Genomic DNA, 22491 nt, shown 5'->3' on the forward strand with positions numbered 1-22491 from the left:
CTCTTTGTTTGAACAACCCTGGACAATTTACATCGACTTTTAAAACTCCCCCCCCCTTCACCCAGAATACTTTCCGAGTAGCATCTTCACTAGTATGTCACAAATAGGGAGGGGTATCAAAGGGTTACACAAGTTCAACAGTTGGTCACTCTATCAGATACATCTCTGGACACCTCTCCAGTACCCATCACCCAGAGAACAATAAAACTATTGACATAATACAGTAGTACCTCGGGTTAAGAACTTAATTCGTTTTAGAGGTCCGTTCTTAACCTGAAACTGTTCTTAACCTGAGGTACCACTTTAGCTAATGGGGTCTCCTGTTGCCAGAGCATGATTTCTGTTCTCATCCTGAAGCAAAGTTCTTACCCTGAGGTACTATTTCTGGGTTAGCGGAGTCTGTAACCTGAAGCAACTGTAACCCGAGGTACCATAATAATAATAATAATAATAATAATAATAAATAAATAAAATAAAATATATTTATATCCCGCCCTCCCCAGCCAAAGCCAGGCTCAGAGCGGCTAACAACAGTAAAAGTAACACAGTTTACATTAAATCACAATCAATTAATTGAAATACATCCTAAAATCAATTCATAATCAAATTACATCCTTGCCCTCAGGGCTTCTCCTGAGATGGGCTTCCAGAACACCTGGCTTGGTCATCTTCCTCTGTGGAAGTCTATTGTCGCCCCTTGGTCACTCCCTGGGTGGGGCGAAGTGTACGTGTTCTCAGGCTCAAGGGATTATGGCAGAGGCCCTGTTCTCGCTGCCTACGTGACAGGGTGAAGCCTAAATTTACTTTTCCTTAAGAGTTAAAATTGTGTTGGAATGGGAAGAATCGGTTAAAGTATGAATTTTATATGAATTTACAAATTTAGGTATCATTCCCTGAGCTGTCAAGCTGAAAGGATACATTCAGACACAATCTTTGCAACATTCTCGCAACTTTAGGCAATCGAAACCAAAATGGCTACATTTAATATGTTGTTGTTGTTTAGTTGGTTAGTGGTACCCGACTCTTCGTGACCCCCTGGACCAGAGCACGCCAGGCACTTCTGTCTTCCACTGCCTCCCACTGTTTGGTCAAACTCAGGCTGGTAGCTTTGAGGACACTGTCCAACCATCTTGTCCTCTGTTGTCCCCTTCTCCTTGTGCCCTCCATCTTTCCCAACATACATTTAATATACTTTGCCCATAGTCTGAGCAGCAGGAGGGCGCTCAGACAATCGTGCAAAGGCTGAGCTGAATGGCTGGTTTGCAGACAATTTCAGCTGTCTATGGATTCCCCCATTGGCTAGCTGTCAAAACATAGCGCTCTTGATTGGTGAGTTTCAGTTATTCATAAATCCCATTCATAAAACACAAAGTCCGTAAATCCCATTCATAAAATACAGAGGCCGTGTTTTCTGTTGGTTTCTATTTCCCTCACTGTGCAGCAAAATGCTTGTCACGAGACAATTGTTTACATTCCACAGTTAAAGTTCTGTTGGGTTCCCAAGGGAATGGGAGACTGGATGTGACGTTCACTGGTTTCCTGTTTTTCACTGTTCTCTTGGTTTCTTTGTTAGAGAGAGGCAGGATGGATGTTTGTATTCTCTCAGCATAGAGTGTAAATAAAATAAAATTAGCAATGTAGCATGCTTCTGCTGTGTGGACTACTCTGCTTGGGCTCAAGATAAGACGAGCCTGTATCAGCTTCAGATGGGCCGAAGCTGATCAAAATCTCACATTTTCCTGTATTTATACGATGTATGTGTTGTTCTTGTGTGACTGAGGGGAGAGGGGTTTGGGGTCCCTCGTCCCAGGGGATAATGTCAGATGGTAAACACACACACCCTTGTAATTTCCGTAACACCAGGACGGAATTCCCCCACTCTTGTCACATGCAGCTGGGCTCACTTGCCAGAGCAACCTGGAGGGCCTGACTACAATTCCCATCATCCCTGACCACTGGTCTTGCTAGCTAGGGATGATGGGAGCTGTAGTCCAAAAACAGCTGGAGACCCAAGTTTGGGAAACCCTGTTCTCCCTGAAGGACAAAGGAGGGTTCACTTGCATCAGAACATCAGGTGAGCCCTGCAGGATCAGGCCCAAGGGGCCCCTGTCCTCCCAGGGGCCAAGCAGGGGCCTCTTCTGGAAAGCCCATTGGCAGCACTTGAGCACCAGAGAAGGGGGGAGGCGCATTTCTTCTAGGGACACATTTCTGGGGTCTCCACGGTGCCCCCCCAGCCTGGCTCCACTCTGCCGGGGCAGCTGCGTTTTGTTTCGCTGCAGGTGAGCCTGCCCCGTGCAACGTGGGGCTCTTAAAGGAACTTCGGAGGGGGGGGAGAGAGGATGCAGCACCAATACCTAAAACACGGAGGGATCTAAGCTCGTGGGGTGGGGGAGGGCAGCATTTTGCAATGCAAACCTTGTAGGAGGGACGGGACCCACTTTGCAGCTGGATCGCCGGGATCACCCCCTCCTCCAATCTCCTGATCCCAGAAGGAAGAGGGGAGGGGGAAAACCTTCCTCTCCCCCCCTCAATTCTTTCCCTCCCCTCCAGGCACATCCTCCTCTCACCCCGCCCCCACAACCCCAGATCCCGCCCCCAAACATCCCACCCCTCCTTCCTCCTCCTCCAATCCGGCTTCTGCTCCGGGAATGGGGGGGGGTGAGCTCCCTCCCAACCTGCCTGCTTCTCCCGGAAGTGGAACTTCCACTCCGTATTCCTGCTCTGCCCCGCAGCTCGGGGGGGGGGCGCTTTCGGAAAGGGAGGGAGGAGGCAGGGGGACCCCCGTCGTGGATGTTACAGGAAAGAAATGAGAATCGGGAGCGAGGAGAAAGAGGTAAAGGGGTCGCGGGGGGGAGGGGGGAGAAAAGGACCCAGAGACCCCCGCCAGATCCCCCAAGCGCCTTCCGTGGGGCCTGGATCCCGGCACGCGTGCTGCGAAGGGGCGGAGATGGGGCGCCAGCCCACGAGGACTCCCTGGCCCCGTTTCCTCCCTGGGACGCGGAGAGAAGCGGGCCAGGAAAGGGTTAAGGGGTGCGGGAGGCGCCTGGATAGAGACCCCCCTGTCCCTCCCTTGCTCGTCTTGGGGGGCCAATGCTCGTCTTGGGGGGCATGGCGAGGGGTGAGCCAAGGGGGCCTCTGGGTGCAGGGGGGGCCAAGGGCGGAGGTAGGAGGGGGCAGCCCCGGGGCAAGGAAGCACAGCATTGGAGGGGGGGAGATAGCTGGAGGGGCTGCCTTGGCTTCTCTCTCCCGCCCAGGAATCGACCCCCCTTCAAGGCGACCAGAGAGAGATCCCTGGAAAGTGGGGGGTCGTGTCCCCACACCCTTCCTTCCTGCAATCTCCATCCTCCTTCCACCCCATAATCCCCTGCCCTGTCCAGACGCAGTGATTCTGCCCAGTCCAACCATTGCTCCCCTGGAGAGGAGAGGAAATCCCGAGAGGAAGAGGGGAGGGGGGGAGAGGCCTTCTCAGAAGCGGCTCTTGGTTTCCGCAATCCCACCCAGGAAGCAGCCAGAAACCTTTTCCTCTCTCTAGGGCTTCCATCTTTATTGTCTTTTCCACTGAGGATGAGGGTAATGCACACCTGTCATCAGAAACAGGGGTGCAGAGTCCATGGAATGGCTCTCAGGATTGATATAGAAGTTGCACCTCAAAAGCATTCTGTTCCTTTTATTCTTTGTAGGCAATGTCAGAGTGACTGACAAGCTGAGATACAACCCATCAGCATCCGATGACAGTGATTGCATGAATCTTCCCAGTCAAAGGACCCATTTTCATGATAGACAGTGCCTGTGGCTGGGGGCTCTACACACAGGGTGTGCCTGTGCAGGCCAAAGACTGCCAGTATTAGCACCGGTGAGGTGTGTGACCTTCCCAAATTTACAGACTGTATGTGAATGAGAGTTTGTGGGTGGATTATAATTTACGGCAACCCTGTGATTTTCTCTACACATAACATTTCGTGAGCTGATATTGCAGTATGAATTCCAAAATAACTACAAAAAATCTCATAATAATAATAATAATAATAATAATAGTACAGTGGTACCTCAGGTTAAGAACTGAATTCGTTCTGGAGGTCCGTTCTTAACCTGAAACTGTTCTTAACCTCTGGTACCACTTTAGCTAATGGGGCCTCCTGCTGCCGCTGCGCGATTTCTGTTCTCATACTGAAGCAAAGTTCTTAATAAAAGGTACTATTTCTGGGTTAGCAGAGTCTGTAACCTGAAGCGTCTGTAACACGAGGTACCACTGTAGAAGTTATAGTATTAGTATCTTCCCCCAGCCACTCTGGGCAGCTTACAGTACAGTTGGTAAAGGTAAGGTCCAGTTGTGGCAGACTCTAGGGTTGCGGCGCTCATCTCTCTTTATTGGCCGAGGGAGCCGGCGTACAGCTTCAGGGTCATGTGGCCAGCATGACTAAGCCGCTTCTGGCGAACCAGAGCAGTGCACAGAAACACCGTTTCCATTCCCGCTGGAGCGATACCTACTTATCTACTTGCACTTTGACGTGCTTTCGAACTATTGCTAGGTTGGCAGGAGCAGGGGCCGAGCAATGGGAGCTCATCCTGTCACGGGGATTCGAACCACCAACCTTCTGCTAGGGAAGCCCTAGGCTCTGAGGTTTAACCCACAATTCCACCCGCGTCCCTACAGTACATCTACAAGAAAATAAAACATCAAACATTAAAAACCTCCTGATACAGCTGTCTTCTAAATGTCAGATAGTTGCCTACTTCCTTGCCCTCTGAAGGGAGGGCATTCCATGGGGCAGGAGGCCCTCTGCCTGGTTCCCTGGAACTTCACTTATATCAGCAAGGGAACCAGCAGAAGACCCTCGGAGGCGGACCTCCCTGTCCAGACTGAGCAATGGGGATGAAGATGCTCCTTCAGGTCCACAGGGCTGAGGCTGTTGAGGGCTTGAGGTTGCAGATCTGGCTCCTCCATAATGATCGATGTATAGTTAGCAGAGTAGGAAAAAACACTCAGAGGCAGAAAAAAATAATTCAGCTGAGAAATTTATTGCCGAAGACAGAGAAGCATAACAGGATCCCAAAAATAGCAAAAACTTAATTTACAGTAAAACCCTGACTTAGCAAACCAAAACAGCACTCAAGTAAGAAACAGACAAGCAGAGTAGAGTAATATCAGAATAGGAAGTGGGAGCAGGTGCATTTCAATACTGTAATTTATATATAATTCAATGACAGAGTAACCCTGGGACTAGATAACAATCCTCCAGGTGGACGTGCCCCATCTGCCCTTCACTTTCCTCTTCCGCACGGGCAGAATCTGCCTTCTGGACTGTGGGATTCACGGTTGTTCTCCTCCTCTCCATCCACCAGGACTTGACTTCAGGTGCAGCAGAATTCCCCAGCCCCCCAAGGATTTGAGACCCATCAGCTTTCCTCACCTGGCTTAGCCGGCCGGTTGAAGCCATTGCTTGAAGCCCTGTTGCATGCTGACAGCTTCTGGAAGCCACAGGTGAGAGCTGAGTGCAGGGTGGGGACCAAGGGTGGAAAAATGACCCCAGAAGGTGCAGGACATGTCCCCCCCAAAGGAACTACTGCTCCCCAACACCCCATGACATCTAGATTCAGGTAGGTAGCCGTGTTGGTCTGACACAGTTGAAAAAATAATTTAAAAATAGTCCAGTAGCACCTTAGAGACCAACTATGATTGTTCTAGGTATAAGCTTTTGTGTGCATGCACACTTCTTCAGATACACTGACACAGATGTCACCAGACCCTTCTATATCGTGGGAGGGTGGGGTGGGGTTTTTCTCAGAAGGGTACTCCTACTACCATCTCCTACTACCCTTCACTATATGAAGAAGTGTGCATGCACATGCAAGCATATAACTAGAACAAACTTAGTTGGTCCCTAAGGTGCTACTGGACTATTTTTTTACTTTTTTACTTCAATTGTGTCAGACCAATACGGGTACCAACCATTAAGTACAGTTATCTCCTTGCCTTGAATATCCAGCTTTGTCAGTGCCAGATTAGGATAGTTCTGTGTCAGAAGATGGTGCAAGAGATCAGGCAGCACATCATTATTATAAGGAACAATGGGGGGGGGGTGTTTCCGCCTGGGATTCCCATGTGCCATCTGCTTTCCTTCTACTTCTCCTGCTCTCTCCATGCAATGTGAGGCATGTAGACAGAGGTCCATCTCCAAGAACAGGAGCTTCCCTGAGCACCCATTCAGCTGATTCCAAGCACCAAGCCTTGTCACTAGTTCTCTGACTGACCCAGACCACAGTCCCTGGAAGAGATGAAGGCCTGGGTCTCCCAAAATGGTCCATATGGACCTCCTGAGGTCAGCGGGACTGTGCAGGGGATTCATGAAGAACTAGAGGTGGAAATGGGGGCAACCACTTGATTTGAAAGGCAGTCCCACAGGACAACAGTATTCCAAGATCATGCTGTGTTATTAAAGATGATTCAGGATTATGAAAGTTTGCTGATGCATTACTACCATTAGACATCATACTATTTTCATATCCTAAAAATTGGGAACATGGGTAGCACATGGGAGAATGTAGGAGATGTTGAAATAAGAGAAGGTGCTAATGGCGGTTGATGTGCCCTTTTTTTTCTGTATTCTTTTTCCTGAAACCCAAACAGGATTTCCTTTCTGCCCACTGTGAAAAAGGTGATGGAGAATACAGAATTGCAGGGGACAGAGCACCTTTCGTTTCATTAGGAATAGCCATTAAAATGTGTGAAATGTGGATTTTGCTTCACTAAATGAGCACACATAGTTCACATCAACAAACACAAAAAGGAAAGAACCCACTTAAAGGTATGGAGTGCGGAAAGAGCTTCTCTTTCAATGCAAAACTTAGAACACACCAGCAGACTCACACAGGGGAAAAACAATATGTATGTATGGAGTGTGGAAAGAGCTTTAATGATAGTGGAAGCCTTAGAAGACATCAACGGACTCACACAGGGGACAAACCATTTCAATGTATGGAGTGTGAAATGAGTTTTAATGATAGTGGGAGCCTTAGGCAACATCAACGGACTCACACAGGGGGGGAACCATTTCAATGCATGGAGTGTGGAAAGAGATTCAGTCAGAGTGGAAACCTTAGACAACATCAACGGACTCATACAGGGGAGAAACCATTTAAATGTATGGATTGTGGAAAGAGCTTCAGTCGGAGTGGACACCTTAGACAACATCAACGGACTCACACAGGGGGGAAACCATTTCAATGTATGGATTGTGGAAAGAGATTCAGTCACAGTGGAAACCTTAGAGAACATCAACGGACTCACACAGGGGAGAAACCATTTAAATGTATGGATTGTGGAAAGAGATTCAGTCACAGTGGAAACCTTAGACAACATCAACGGACTCACACAGGGGGGAAACCATTTCAATGCATGGAGTGTGGAAAGAGCTTCAGTCAGAGTGGACACCTTAGACAACATCAACGGACTCATACAGGGGAGAAACCGTTTCAGTGTATGGAGTGTGAAAAGAGATTTAGTGATAGTGGAAGCCTTAGAACACATCAACGGACTCACACAGGGGTGAAACTATATAAATGTATGGAATGTGGAAAAAGCTTCAGTCAGAATGCAGACCTTAAAAAACATCAACGGATTCACACAGGGGAGAAACCATTTAAATGCATGGAGTGTGGAAAGAGCTTCAGTCAGAGTGGAGACCTTAGAAATCATCAACGGACTCACACAGGGGAGAAACCATTTCAATGTATGGAGTGTGGAAACAGCTTTAATTCAAGTAGAAGCCTTAGAAGACATCAACGGACTCACACAGGGGAGAAACCATATGAATGTATGGAGTGTGGAAAGAGCTTCAGTCAGAGTGCAAACCTTAGAAATCATCAACGGACTCACACAGGGGAGAAACCATTTCAATGTATGGAGTGTGGAAAGAGCTTTAGTGAAAATGGAAGCCTTAGGAAACATCAACGGACTCATACAGGAGAGAAACCATATAAATGTATGGAGTGTGGAAAGAGTTTTAGTATTAGTGGAAATCTTAGAACACATCAGCAGACACACAGGGGAGAAACTATTTAAAGGTATGGACTGTGGAAGGAGCTTCAGTCAGAGTGGAACCCTTGATTTTTGTCAACAAACTCACACAAAAGACAAACCATATAAATATCAGGAAAGAAGATAGAGGTTCACTCTTAGTGGAAGTTCAGAATCAACAGACTAATGAACAGGAAGAACTTTAAGAGTTGAAATCCTTCAAACCATCAACAAACTCAGAGAGAAGAAGCAGTTTAAATGAAAAGATTGCAAAAAGTGCTTTATTTATAATGGAGTCTTTAAGGAACATCCAAGGACTCTCACATGGGAGAAGCCATTTAGATGTATGGAGTGTGAGATGTCTTCCTCTCAGAGTCCACTCTGAGCCATGAATTCAGCAGGAAACCATTCCTAAAAGCATGAGGTATATGTGAAGCTCTGATGTTTATATGTAAAACTGTATAATAATGAAATAAGGGAACATCTCACAATAGTGAGTATAATTTTAGATAAAAGTACCTTTGGTTTTTGCACCAAACTCTGTCCCCCCCCCCCACCGCATGATCTCCCAGCACTGCTCCTTCACCAGAACTTCATCGCTGCCTCCTGCCCTCCGTGTTCTGAAGAAAACTTGGAATACTGAAATTGAATGGGAGATTTCCCCCCAAGCCTAATTTCAAGAGGGGGAAGGTCGGGCTACAGGTACCAGGGAAATCTCCTGGGGGCCCCACCTTCACTCCAGCGTAGCACACGGAACGCCGTTTACCTTCCCGCTGGTAAGCGGTCCCTATTTATCTACTTGCACCCAGGGGTGCTTTTGAACTGCTAGGTTGGCAGGCGCTGGGACCGAATGATGGGAGCGCACCCCGCCGCGGTGATTCGAACCGCCGACCATGCGATCGGCAAGTCCTAGGCGCTGAGGTTTTACCCACAGCGCCACCCGCGTCCCGGTACGATAAGGTAAAAGTACATAAAGCTTTTAAAAACCATATAATAGAAAAGCATTGTTTAACGTTTGGATAAGATATAAGGATCTGTTAGAAAAGAGGACTCCAAGATGTTTGTCACCAATGGAAGCGAAAGCACAGAAAAAAATGGCCGAAATATTGGGAAATTTTGGAGCATGACGGTGATAGAATAAAATTGCAGAGCTTTGAAAAATTGAAAAACAATTTGGCTCCATTATCAAATAATGGAGGCTTACAATTTGGACAAAAAAAAGTTGGTTTCCAGGTGGAAAAATCAAAATTGGAAACAGAATTGTTGGATCCAAAAATTAAGAATTTGTCAAGAATGTATAACCTGCTGTTGAAATGGAACACTCGGGATGAAATGGTGAAATCAGTTATGATTAAATGGGCACAAGGTGTTGGGCATAACATAATGATGGCTGACTGGAAACAGTTATGGACCACAGGTATGAAATTCACGGCATGTAATGCCTTAAGAGAAAACTTAATGAAAATGATTTACTGGTGGTACATGACACCAGTCAAGCTTGCAAAAATATACCATTTGCCCGACAATAAATGTTGGAAATGTAATGAGACTGAAGATACATTTTTCCACCTTTGGTGGACATGCCCAAGGATTAAGACATTCTGGGAGATGATTTATAACGAAATGAAAAAGATATTTAAATATACTTTTTTTAAGAAACCAGAGGCCTTTCTCCTGGGCATGGTCGGCCAATTGGTGTTAAAGAAAGATAGAACTTTTTTTATGTATGCAATAACAGCAGCAAGAATACTTATTGTGAGTATTGGAAAACACAAGATTTACCCACACAGGAAGAATGGCAGATGAAGTTGATGGACTATATGGAACTGGCGGAAATGACTGGCAGAATCCGAGACCAGGGAGAAGAGTCGGTGGAAGAAGATTGGAAGAAATTTAAAGATTACTTACAAAAATACTGCAAAATTAATGAATGTTAGAATGATGTTGGATTGAAGTTAAGTGGCTTTTAGCAGTAATGTTAAAAAGACGTGTAAAAATGGATTGTTAACAGGTGATAATTTAAAGTCATAATATATTAAGACTAAAGATTAGGATAAAAATAAAGAGGGAAAGGATTTGCTGAACCAACTAATTGAACTGGATACAAAAAAAGGGAGGTGTGAGGAGGTCCTGGGAACAGGCAAATGAAAAGTAAGAGATGGAAAGACTGAATTGTTTTTAACTGTTTTTATTTTGTATTTTTTCTTATTATTTTTTCTTTTTGTAATATTTTGAAAACCTTAATAAATTTTTTTTTAAAAAAAAACAAAAACAAAACAAAGTGTTGTGCTTTTAATATTTCATGTTTGGTTATGTTTTCTTCTCTTCGTTTGGAAGCTGCCCAGAGTGGCTGGAGCAAACCAGTCTGATGGGTGTGGTCCAAAAAAAGTTACTGTTGTTGTTAGACACCCAGCTTTTGATAGGGCTGCTTCGTTCTGTGCTTTTGGACTCCTGTGTGGGCTTATGGGTTTGGTGCTTGTGGATCTCATGGGATTTAATGTCTTGCCATTATAAATGCACGGGGATAAGTTCATTTACACAGACACATTTCCGCAAAAGGACCCAAACTCCGGCATGTAGCCGCAGGTGATACAATAGGCGCCTTTCCGCAAATGGCCTTTGCAACACAACTCACTGGGTGGTAACAAAGTATACACATTTGCCTCTTTTCAACGGATGCTTTCGCTTAGCCCCGTTTCCTCAATGAATCCACATCTCTCCAGAGATAACACAACTTCAGCGCATCAATGAATCAATACCATATATTCAAGGCTGAAGTTTCCACTAAGTACAGTTATCCCTTTGCCTTGAATATCCAGCTTTGTCAGTGCCAGATTAGGATAGTTCTGTATCAGCAGAGGGGCACAAGATCAGGCAGGACATCAACATTATAAAGAACCATTGGGGTGGGGTGTTTCCAATTTGCCAGCTGCTTTCTTTCTGCTTCTCCTGCTCCCTCCAATGCAAGGCATGTAGATGGTGGTCCATCTCCAACAACAGGAGCTTCCCTGAGCACCCATTCAGCTCACCCCAAGCACCAAGCCTGGTCACTAGTTCTCTGACTGACCCAGACCACAGTCCCTGGAGAAGATGTAGACCTGGGTCTCACATAATAGTCCACTTGGACCTTCTGAGGCCAATGGGACTGTGCAGGTGATTCATTAAGAGACAGAGGTGGATGGAGGATTATGATGCAGAGGATGGGGAATGTCCAAAGGAATCATGAACCAGAGAAAGAGAGGGCTGTTTCTTGGACAGAGAGCAGCTGTATTTCCTGTGAGGAAACAATTGATTTGAAAAGGCTGTTTTCCAAGATCATGCTGCTTTATTAATGATGATTGAGGATTACGAAAGGTTGCTGATGCATTACTATCATTTGACATCATTGCATCTTCATTTCATAAAAACTGGGAACATGGGTAGGAGGCAGGGGAATATAGGAAATGTTGAAATAAGAAAAGGGGCTAATTGTGTTTGATTTGTTATTTTCCCTTTCTTCTCTTCCTTGAAACCCAAACAGGATTTCCTTTCTGCCCATTCTGAAGAAGGTGATACAGAAGACAGTTAGAATTCCGGGAGATGGGGAACCTTCCGTTTCATTAGGAATAGCCATTAAAATGTGTGAAATGTGGAATATGCTTCACTGAATGAGCACACATATCTCACATCAATGAACTCAAACAGGGGAGAAACCATTTAGAGGTATGGAGAGAGGAAAAAGTTTCACTGACAGTGGAAAACGTACAACACATCAACGCACTCCCATGGGCAAGAAACGATTTCAATGCACAGAGTGTGGAAAGAACTTCAGTCAGAGGGGACACTTAAATTTACATCAACGGACACATACAGGTGAGAAACCTTTTAAATGTATGGAATGTGGAAAGAGCTTCAGTCAGAATGGAAACCTTAGAAAACATGAACAGATGCACACAGGGGAACAACCTTTTAAATGCATGGAGTGTGGAAAGAGCTTCAGTCAGAATGGAAACCTTAAAATTCACCAACAGACTCACACGGGTGAAAAACCATACGAATGTATGGAGTGTGGAAAAAGCTTTCATTTCACTGCAAACCTTAGAACACATCAACGGACTCACACAGGGGAGAAACCATTTAAATGCATGGAGTGTAGAAAGAGCTTCAGTCAAATTGCGCACCTTAGAACACATCAACGGACTCACACAGGAGAGAAACCATTCAAATGCATGGAGTGTGGAAAGAGCTTCAGTCAGATTGGAAACCTTAAATTACATCAACGGACTCACACGGGTGAAAAACCATATAAATGTAGGGAGTGTGGAAAGAATTTCAGATTTAGTGGAACCCTTAGAACACATGAAGAGACTCACATAAGTAAAAAACGATTTAAATGCATGGATTGTGAAAAGTGTTTCAGTCAGAGTGCACACCTTAGAACACATCAACGGATTCACACAGGGGAGAAACCATTCAAATGTATGGAGTGCGGAAAGAGCTTCAGTGACAGTTCAAGACTCCATTTACATCGACGAACACACACAGGGGAGAAACCATTTAAATGTATACAGTGTGGAAAGAGCTTCAGTCAGTTTGGAAACCTTAGAACACATCAACGGACTCACACAGGGGAGAAACCATGTGAATGTATGGAGTGTGGAAAGAGCTTCAGTCAGATTGGAAACCTTAGAATACATCAACAGACTCACACTGGGGAGAAGCCATTTAAATGTATAGTGTGTGGGAAAAGCTTCAGTTTCAATGCAAACCTTAGAACACACCAACGGACTCACACACGAGAGAAACCATTTCAATGTATGGAATGCGGAAAGAGCTTCCATTTTAATGCAAACCTTAGAACACATCAACAAACTCACAGAGGGGAGAAACCATTTAAATGCATGGAGTGCGGAAAGAGCTTCAGTCAAACTGCGCACCTTAGAACACATCAACGGACTCACACAGGGGAGAAACCATATAAATGTATGGAGTGTGGAAAGAGCTTCAGCCAGAGTGGGCACCTCAATATACATCAACGGACGCATACAGGGGAGAGATCTTTTTAATGAATGGAGTGCGGAAAAGTTTCAGTAAGAGTGAAAATCTTAGAAGAAGACATCTACAGACACAGGGGGGGGGGAAACACTTATGGCTTCAGTCAGAGTGAAACCCTTGATTTACGTCAACAAACTCACACGAGACAAACCACATAAATGTCAAGAAGAACTTTAAGGGTAGAGGTTCAGTCCTATTGGAAGTCCTACATCAACAGAGCCAGTGTGGTGTAGTGGTTAAGAGCTGTAGACTCCTAATATGGGGAACCAGGTTTGCGTCTCCGCTCCTCCACCTGCAGCTGCTGGGTGACCTTGGGTCAGTCACACTTATCTGAAGTCTCTCAGGCCCACTCACCTTACAGAGTGTTTGTTGTGGGGGAGGAAGGGAAAGGAGAATGTTAGCCGCTTTGAGACTCCTTCGCGTAGTGATAAAGTGGGATATCAAATCCAAACTCCTCTTCTTCTTCTTCTTCACGGTCTACAAACCCACAACAAACTCAAAAATGAGAAGCAGTTTAGATGGATGTGGAATGGAATAAAGAAAGATCTGGAGGTGTGGGGACGAATTAAATTGTCATTTTGGGGAAGGATTTCAACGATAAAGATGAGCGTGCTACCAAAACTATTGTTTCTGTACCAAACGATTCCAATAATCAGGGGAACTGGGGTCTTTAAAGAATGGCAAAGAGTTATTTCAAGGTATATCTGGCAGGGAAAGAAGCCAAGAATTCAATTTAAGTTACTAACTGACGCAAAAGAAAGAGGAGGCTTCGCCTTGCCAGACTTGAAACTGTACTACGAAGCCTCATGTCTCTGTTGGTTAAAGGAATGGATAAAATTAGAAAATACAGAATTGTTAGATTTGGAAGGATTTGATAATAGATTTGGATGGCACACATATTTATGGGTGGGAAAGAAGAAAATCCATAGAGGCTTTGAAAACCACATTTTCCGAGGATCGTTAATAGAAATATGGGAGAGGTATAAAAACCTACTCGAACCAAAAACTCCACACTGGTTGTCTCCGTTAGAGGTTATGACTGTTAAAACAATTAATATGAGAAAGAATTGGATTACATATGGAAATTTGACTATGAAAGAAGGGGGGAAATGGAAAATGAAACCATATGAAGAAGTGAAAGAGTTTGTGTATGATTGGTTGCATTATTTTCAGATAAACGAAATGTTTAAAAAAGATTCCAAAGAATATGGTTATGCAGAGAAAGAGTCTAAATTTCAAACAGATATAATAAATAGTGAACATAAAATCCTATCCAAAATGTATAAGATATTGTTGGAATGGCATACAAAAGATGAAGAAGTTAAATCTGTTATGATAAAATGGGCCAAAGATATTGGATATAATATACAATTTAACAATTGGATAAAACTATGGAACGAAAGTATTAAATTTACTGCATGTACTGCATTAAAGTAAAATATTATGAAAATAATGTATAGATGGTATATTACACCAGTAAAACTTGCAAAAATGTACAAAACATGTAAGAAGTGTTGGAAATGTAAAGAAATAGATGGTACATTTTTTCATATGTGGTGGGAATGTAAGAAAGTGAAAAGCTTCTGGGAGTTGATATATAATGAACTGGAAAAAATGTTGAAATATACATTTGTTAAGAAACCAGAGGCTTTTCTTTTAGGAATTGTAGGCAAGGAAATAAATAGAAAGGACCATAAAATCTTCCAATATGCAGTAACAGCGGCAAGAATATTACTGGCCCAGAAATGGAAACAAGAACAACTACCTACGTTGGAGCAATGGAGAACGAAGCTGATGGACTATGCAGAACTTGATAAACTGACTGGGAAGATTAGATATCAACGAGATCAAAAATTCATCGAGGACTGGGCAAAATTAATAGATTACTGGGAATGTATAAGTGATAACGAAATAACGTTAGTGGCATTTAGAGAAGCTCTGTAACAGAATAAGAAATATTGTAAAAAAGCAAAATATAAGAGGGCGTAGGTATAAAGGCAATATCAAAATTTGGAAATGTGTAACTAAAGAAATTAAAATTTGAATGATTGGCAGAGAAGCCGAAGGAAGTCAAAAATTGAAAAGTTTAATATAAATTGTAATGTGGTATAAATGTATGGAAAACTAATAAAATATAATTGGGGGGGGAGAGAAGCAGTTTAGATGGAAACATTGCAGAAAGTGCTTTAGTTACAATGGAGTGTTTATGAAACATCTAGGGAGATCTAAAGGGGAGAGCCCATTTAGATGTATGGAGTGCTTATATGTAAAACTGTATAGTCATGAAATAATGAAGGTAATGTCTCACAACAGTGATTATAATTTTATATGTAAAGTACATTTTGATAGAGAGGGGGAATCTAGATTGCTGGTGGTGAGGATCAGGGCTTTGTAAAGCAATTGATATTGCAATACACCGTGAATCACACTGTGTGTTTCTGGGATGTGCCTGGAAGCAGGAGGCAGAAAGTTTTTCTTCATGAAGCCCCTGCAGATGCCGAGTTGCTGACTTCCCTCCCAGACGACAGGAAGCAAAACACACACCTCCATTGCCCTGTGTCCTTCCAGCCTCTTTCCTCCCTTCCTCCTTTCTGCCGGTGTGTGTGCCTGACTTAGATATCCTGTGTGCTGTATTTTTTCACTGCTGAAACTGGATTTGCTCTCAGGAGCTAAGTTTCGTGCCTCACTGGGGACCCAGTGAGAACTGTATGCTTTGAAAGCTCAGTAAAGTATTACTGAAGAAGTCCTGCTGCCTCTGTGTGTGTTTTTGACCTCAGTGTGGGACTTGCTCTACATGTGGCCCCTACCCTGCTGCTACTTGGCTCATGCCCTGGAGTTGCTCTACTCAAACATTCAAGACGGTTTTTGCACCAAACTGTGTCACACACACCCCACCTCATGATCTCCAAACACGGCTTCTTCACCATAACTTCTCCCCACCCCCTGTGTGTTCTGAAGAAAAGTTAAAATACTGTAATTTAATGGGAGATTGTCCCCCAAGCCTAATTCCAAGAAGGGGAAGGAGGAGCTTCAGGTACCCAACAGAACATTAAAAACACAGATTGAGTACAACAGAAAGCAAAGCAAAGCCTACTCCAAGGGAAGCCGCTTCAGCTTCCAGCCTGTCCACTCCCAGAAGCGCTGAAGGAGACTTGCCATTTGAGGATGGCAGAGCTGAATGGAAGCGGGCAAGGAAGCCCCACAATCGCTTCTGCTAGAGCAGGGGTAGGCAGCTTAAGGCCTGAGGGCCGGATATGGCCCATTCACCTTCTCAATCTGGCCTGTGGACGGTCTGGGAATCAGCATGTTTTTCCAAGAGAAGAATGTGTCCTTTTATTTAAAATGTATCTCTGGGTTATTTGTGGGGCATAGGAATTCATTCATTTCCCCCCCTTCAAATACAGTCCGGCCCACACATGGTCTCAGGGACGGTGGACCGGCCCATGGCTGAAAAAGGTTGCTGACCCCTGTGCTAGAGGAATAGGGGCAGTGACCCCTATACTCAAAGGTGAAGGCCAGGAAGGAATTCCTCCCCACCCTTGTCACATGCAGCTGGGCTCACTTGCCAGAGCCACCTGGAGAGCCTGACTAGAATTTCCATTTATATATATGGGAAAGGGGGCCCGTTCTCTGTTATGTTTCTGTGATTGTTATTAAGAAATGTATGCTCCCAACAGTGTAAAGCCTTGGCTCTAAGGTGGTCATGTTGATACAAAATCGTACTGTGTAATGCTTTGAATGTGCTACTGAAATAGACTTTGTAAAACTTTGTACAAAATAGCTGGAACTAAGTGAAACTGTTGCTGTCATGACAGACCCAATATAGACCACCCCACACTGTCATCCAGTGGCTCCACAGTGAAAAACACACCCATTCATGACTAAGGCACATTTATTGAATAAGCCATTCTTCAAACAAAGTAACAACCATTCACAAATAAAGACTGACTTCTCCCAGTCCCAATCAGACACAAAGCTGGGAGCATCTTAGCACAACATTCTAATTATGGCTTCCAGTGTTGTTGCCTGTGGCGTGCCCATTCCTGCAACATCACAAAAGGGACAGCCATTAACAGAATGGGTTCAGCCCAGACACCGGCACCAAGTACTTTGCAAACACATGAATAGCAAACATGTCACTATCAACCACCACTTCACAAAGGATCCTTAGCTGTAACCTCACGCTGGGGGACCTCCTCTCTGACGTCCTCTGTGACAGATCTACGAGGGCGGGAAAAGGTGGGGTGGACAACCTTTTTTGAAATTTATAAACATTTGGCCTTTCTTTTGTTCAGAGTTCCCTCCTTCCTCCTGTGTGAGTGCCTTGAGACTCTGCTGCAGAAGGTCTATTAATAAAAGATCAAGGAGCATGCGGGTGGCACTGTGGTCTATGTGTGAATTTTCAGGGAGACAGGAGAGGATATATTGTTTAATAATATCCTATCTAACTTGCGCTAGGAAGTTCTATAACTTAGCAGAGTTTTGCATTCCCCTATTAAACTCTCAGTCACCAATCTAGCTGCCACATTCTGGATTAATTGCAGTTTCTGGGTCACCTTCAAAGGTAGCCCCACGTAGAGCACATTGCAGTAGCCCAAGCAGGAGATAACTAGAGCATGCACTACTCTGGCGAGACAGTCTGCGGGCAGGGAGGGTCTCATCCTGTGCACCAGATGGAGCTGGCAGACAGCTGCCCTGGACACAGAATTAACCTGTGCCTCCATGGACAGCTGTGAGTTCAAAATGACTCCCAGGCTGCGCACCTGGTCTTTCAAGGGCACAATTACCCCATTCAGGACCAGGGAGTCCTCCACACCATCCTGCCCCTTATCCCCCCAAAACAGTACTTCTGTCTTGTTGGGATTAAACCTCAATCTGTTAGCCGCCATCCATTCTCCAACCGCCTCCAGACACTCACACAGGACCTTCACTGCCCTCACTGGTTAAAAGAGAGGTAGAGCTGGGTATCATCCGCATATTGATGAACACCCAGCCCAGATCCCCTGTTGATTTCCATCAGCGGCTTCATGTAGAGGTTAAAAAGCATGGGGGAGAGGACAGAACCCTGAGGCACCCCACAAGTGAGAGCTGAGGAGTCTGAACACTCATTCCCCACCACCACTTTCTGAACACGGCCCAGGAGGAAGAATGGAACCACTGTATGACAGTGCACCCAGCTATAGTCAATGGTATCAAAAGCCGTTGAGAGATCCAGCAGAACTAGGAAACAGCTCTCACTTTGTCCCTAGACCTCCGGAGACTCCTTTTGCTTTTAGAAGTGCTATTAAATGTTGCTTCCAGTGTACAAAATTTTATTCATTCAGCATAGGCATTTCTTGCCCTGCATCACTATCAAAAGCTATACTGGCCATCTCAAAATTCAAAAATATACAAAATCTCAAAATACAAAACAGATCTTCACTGCCTTAGGTCACTGTGAACTCTGAGGGACTGGGAGTAGGGTGCTTAATCCCCACCACACTGTGGAACAAAGGACCATGTGCTTACCAGGAAGTATGCTCAGAAAAATACTTTTCAGCTTAGGATCTCAATCCTCTGCAACCCTTCAAAACTACGCAACGCTGGGGCCAATAACCCTTTGTGGGAATGTTCAGAGAGGCAGGAGAGGATATATTGTTTAATATACTTCCTAACTTGTGCTAGCAAGTTCTATAACTTAGCAGAGTTTTACAATCCCCTTTTAAACACACAGTGGTTAGCTTGTTGCAAGCTTGTTTATGCTTCTCAATATAAGATTCCTGGTAATTTCCCTTATATCCCTCTTAAAAAGAATAGACACAACACAATCTTGAGTAAAGTATATAAAAGAAGTGTACTCACACATTCAGTTCACAGATGGATCCCTGAAGGCAGACTTCATTACAAAGTATATACACGTGGATCTACCCCCATATGAGGGGTTGATCCCAGTGACTGCAGACTATCACTCACTGCAGCTCACATGGCGAAACAAGATGGAGAAAGAGAGAGGGGGTCTGCTTGCCCTGTGCTTTTGTTACCTGAACAGGTAAGGTCACGCCCACCTCTAGTCACATGCTAAAGGAAGTTTGTCCCAGTCAGGAGGAAACAGGATGTTTTCGACTGACTGGACCAGACATTCCCTTGCATGTCCACTCTAGACTAACTAGGAATGTTGTACTTGACTGCTATCTATGTATCACAGTCTAAACCACTGAGCCTCTTGGGCTTGCTGACCAGCGGTTTGAATCCCCAAGACGGGATGAGCTGCCATTGCTCTGTCCCAGCTCCTGCCAACCTAACAGTTCGAAAGCATGCAAGTACAAGTAGATAAATCAGTGGGAAGCTAAGTGGCATTTCAGTGCACTCTGGTTTCCGTCACGGTGTCCTGTTGCCCCAGAAACTGTTTAGTCATGCTGGCGACATGACCCAGGAAGCTGTCTGTGGACAAACGGCAACTCCCTGGGCCTGAAAGTGTGGAAGTTTATTGATTTCGCGTGACACTCTAATTGCTTTACGATCGCCAATTAGAGATTTACAACGGGTCCGGTACGCTTCCTCAGCGACTGCGCCACTCAGCTTGGCTCAGCTTCTTCTCAGGTCACGCGTAGCAGAGTAAAACGGCAGCGGTGTAAAACTGTCCCACAGTAACACAGCACGCACTTGTGTCCATAAAACAACTATTTATTGTGGCAATTCAGTAAGACAATCCATCACTGGTTGCAGCCATAGCAAACACGTCTTTCCTCCTCAAAGACACAGACAAGAAGAAAAATGGAGAACGGCAATAGGCTCCTCCTTGCTTCCAAACCTGACGTCGGAATGTGACGCACACCCAGAACAACTTAACCAGTTAAGTTCTGAACACTCACACCCCCCCTTGCGTTGGATTCCGACTGCACCTGTGGAACAACCTCAGCAAAACTCTGTGAGATCAATCCCTTCCCCAATGCCTTGCGCCCTCTCTTGGCGTCCCTGTCAGGCAACTGTGGAACCACCTCACAACTCTCAGAATCGCACTGTGCGAAACTTACCCATGCACCTGTGGCTTGGTACCTCTCTGGTGGAATACCCTTGGTTGTGCGACTGGATCGCCTAGGCACAAACTCAGGAGTTTCCTCTGGCTCACCGTCACCAGCAGGTGTGACCTCTGTATCACGGGATTCCCCCTCTGACTTGAAGCGTCTTCAAATCCTCTCCATCACGCTCACAGGAGAACTAGGCTCACTTTTGGGCACTCTCTTAGCGACTTGTGGAGATGCCACATCCTGCTCTTGACCCTGGTCAGTGACCTGGTCGTTATCAGCAGGCTGAGCCTCTCCTTCCTCCTCATCAGAACTGTCTTCTGGATCAGAGAGACAATCTGAGAGAAGATCACGCTGGCCAAACATCTTTGGCTTCTCGAGACTTCCGGAGGCGGCGCAAAACGGCAATGGCGGTCCTCTTTACTGTGTGAAGAGGGGCTCCGCGAAAAAGGGTCGTCCGCTGCGGCAAAGCGGAGACCCATTAAGACAAACCGTAGGCAGAGCGAGCCTGCGGCCGTGGGACTCGGCGGGTGCCAGAAGCCCCCCCAGAAACGAGGAAGGGACCTCGTAAGAGGCTCCGGAACGTGAAAGGGGGAGCGGCGCTGTGAGTTCATCGCTCTTTTCGCGGAAGTGAAGCCGCGCTGCTGTTGCTGATGAGCGTCGACCTTTCTTCTTGAAAATCATCGGAATTGGCTGCAATTTACCCGTGAGTAAGGGGTACTAAAGATTGACTCAAATTTATTTAATTCGGCTGAAAACGGGAGGCGAGTAACAGGAAGTCCGTCTCCCGGTCCTGCTAATCAGAGCAAAGCAAAGAACCCGATGTGGGCTGAAGCGCTCAAAAGAGACTTTGAAATTAGTATGAAGGGGCATTAACAGACTGTGTTCTTTCAGAAATCAAAAAGATTGAAGGATTAAATCTTTTGGTTTACTGCGCTAAGGAATTTTCCTCCTATTGTGAAGTGAAGTGGAATTGAAGGGATAACCGAGCTATCGGACTGCCAGTGTTGCAAAGGAGTACTGTCAGGCTGCTGAAACTTTTTCTTAAGTACAAATTGTTGCATTGATGGATACGCTATCGCTTTAATACTGATATTGGAACCTTTCTGCTACCTTGTGGCACTATTTTGAAACAGAACTATCTGAAAGCCTCCTTTACGAACTTGGGGACTATAAAAGTTGAAATAGGAACTTTGATGGTGGAAAAGAAACTTTCTTTCTTTTGAAAACCCCCCCTAGTGGATTTGCGGAGGCATAGAGGTCTGGGAACTGTACCTTATTGGGATTTTTTGTGGTTTAATTGTTTACATTCTGGACTTGCCTTTCTCATGGATTGAAAGACTATTTGACCTTGAACAGAGGCAGCTGGGGAATGAGTGGCCCAGGGAAAACAAGAGCATCTAAAGCTAAGGAAGCCTTGGCTGAGGAAGCTAAAGAAAAGAAAAAAGATAAGAGAGCTGGGCAGCTTGTTCAAACAACGTTGACTCATCAACGCAGATCCTCGGTACCAACTGTGCTGACGGCGCAGGAGGAAGAAGTTGAAACGCTTGCAACAGAAGATATGGCAACTGGAGGAACTGATCCAGTCTTGAAACAAATTTTGGAACAACTGGCACTTTTGAATAAGAAGGTGGACGATCAGTCATCTAAAATTGACAGAGCTACATCTACTATCAGTAAGTTAACAGATCAGGTTTCCCAGCATACTCAGGCTATTGAGAAATTGCAAGGAGCTACGGCGGAGAACTACAAATTAGCTGCGGAAGCCAATCAAAAAGCTGAGCAAGCGTGCAAAAAGGTGGAGGAGATCAAAGGGGAAGTAAGACCTCTGAAAAGACAGGTAGGAGAACAGCAAGCCTACCTGTCAATGGTGGAACTGAAAAGTAAGGAATGTAATCTTAGGCTGAGGGCCGTCCCAGAGCTGGAGCAGGGCAACCTAGAGGAATTTTTGACACAGTTGTTTTCTAAATTTTGGGGGGTTGAGGAAGATAAAGACTTCAAAATTGTGACGGCCTTCAGATTGGGAAGATCGGTTAAGAAAGACAAGTCCAGAGACTGTTTGGTTTGTTTGAGAACAAGAGAGGAAAGAGACAAGATACTAGGCCAACATTTTAAAAAATCTCTGGAAGTTGAAGGCAAAAGGGCAGAAATTTATAGAGACATTCCTAAATATCTGTTGGACCTTAGAGCTTCATATACAGACTTGGCTAAATTGTTAAGGTACAACGCAATCCCTTACAGGTGGGAATTTCCTCAAGGTTTATCATTCACCTATAAAGGAAAGAAGGTAAGATTTAAAACACCAGAGGACCACCAGAAGTTCCTACACGACAACGAGGAGGACCTCCAAAAGAGAGCTGTAGATTCTTGGCCTCCACCACCGGGATCACCACCAAGACCCGTACCATCTGGAGGCGGACCGGCACCACAGCCTTC

General features: G+C 45.0%; 2 protein-coding genes across 5 annotated transcripts in view; both read left to right on the plus strand.

Moving 5' to 3' along the window:
* The first annotated feature begins 2803 nt into the window (after positions 1–2803).
* LOC309378648 (uncharacterized protein) overlaps positions 2804–22491 on the plus strand; it is a 113767-nt gene continuing 94079 nt past the window's right edge. Inside the window, exons 1-3 of one of the 4 annotated variants that reach the window (XM_081927132.1) lie at positions 2813–2833; positions 3681–3853; positions 5344–5482. The gene's annotated coding sequence lies outside the window, so the exon portion shown is untranslated. Of the gene's footprint in view, positions 2834–3680; positions 3854–4617; positions 5483–11036; positions 11192–22491 lie in introns of those variants that run through there. The other 3 variants (XM_081927131.1, XM_081927130.1, XM_081927129.1) reach the window with 3 other exon arrangements.
* LOC309378691 (uncharacterized protein) lies at positions 5489–8736 on the plus strand. Its single transcript, XM_081927250.1, has 2 exons — positions 5489–5598; positions 6629–8736. Exon 2 carries the CDS (start codon positions 6752–6754, stop codon positions 8060–8062), a length of 1311 nt encoding a protein of 436 aa, XP_081783376.1. The 5' UTR covers positions 5489–5598; positions 6629–6751; the 3' UTR covers positions 8063–8736.

This window comes from Podarcis melisellensis (assembly GCF_964234715.1).
Source record: "Podarcis melisellensis genome assembly, chromosome: 10".
NCBI lineage: Eukaryota > Metazoa > Chordata > Lepidosauria > Squamata > Lacertidae > Podarcis > Podarcis melisellensis.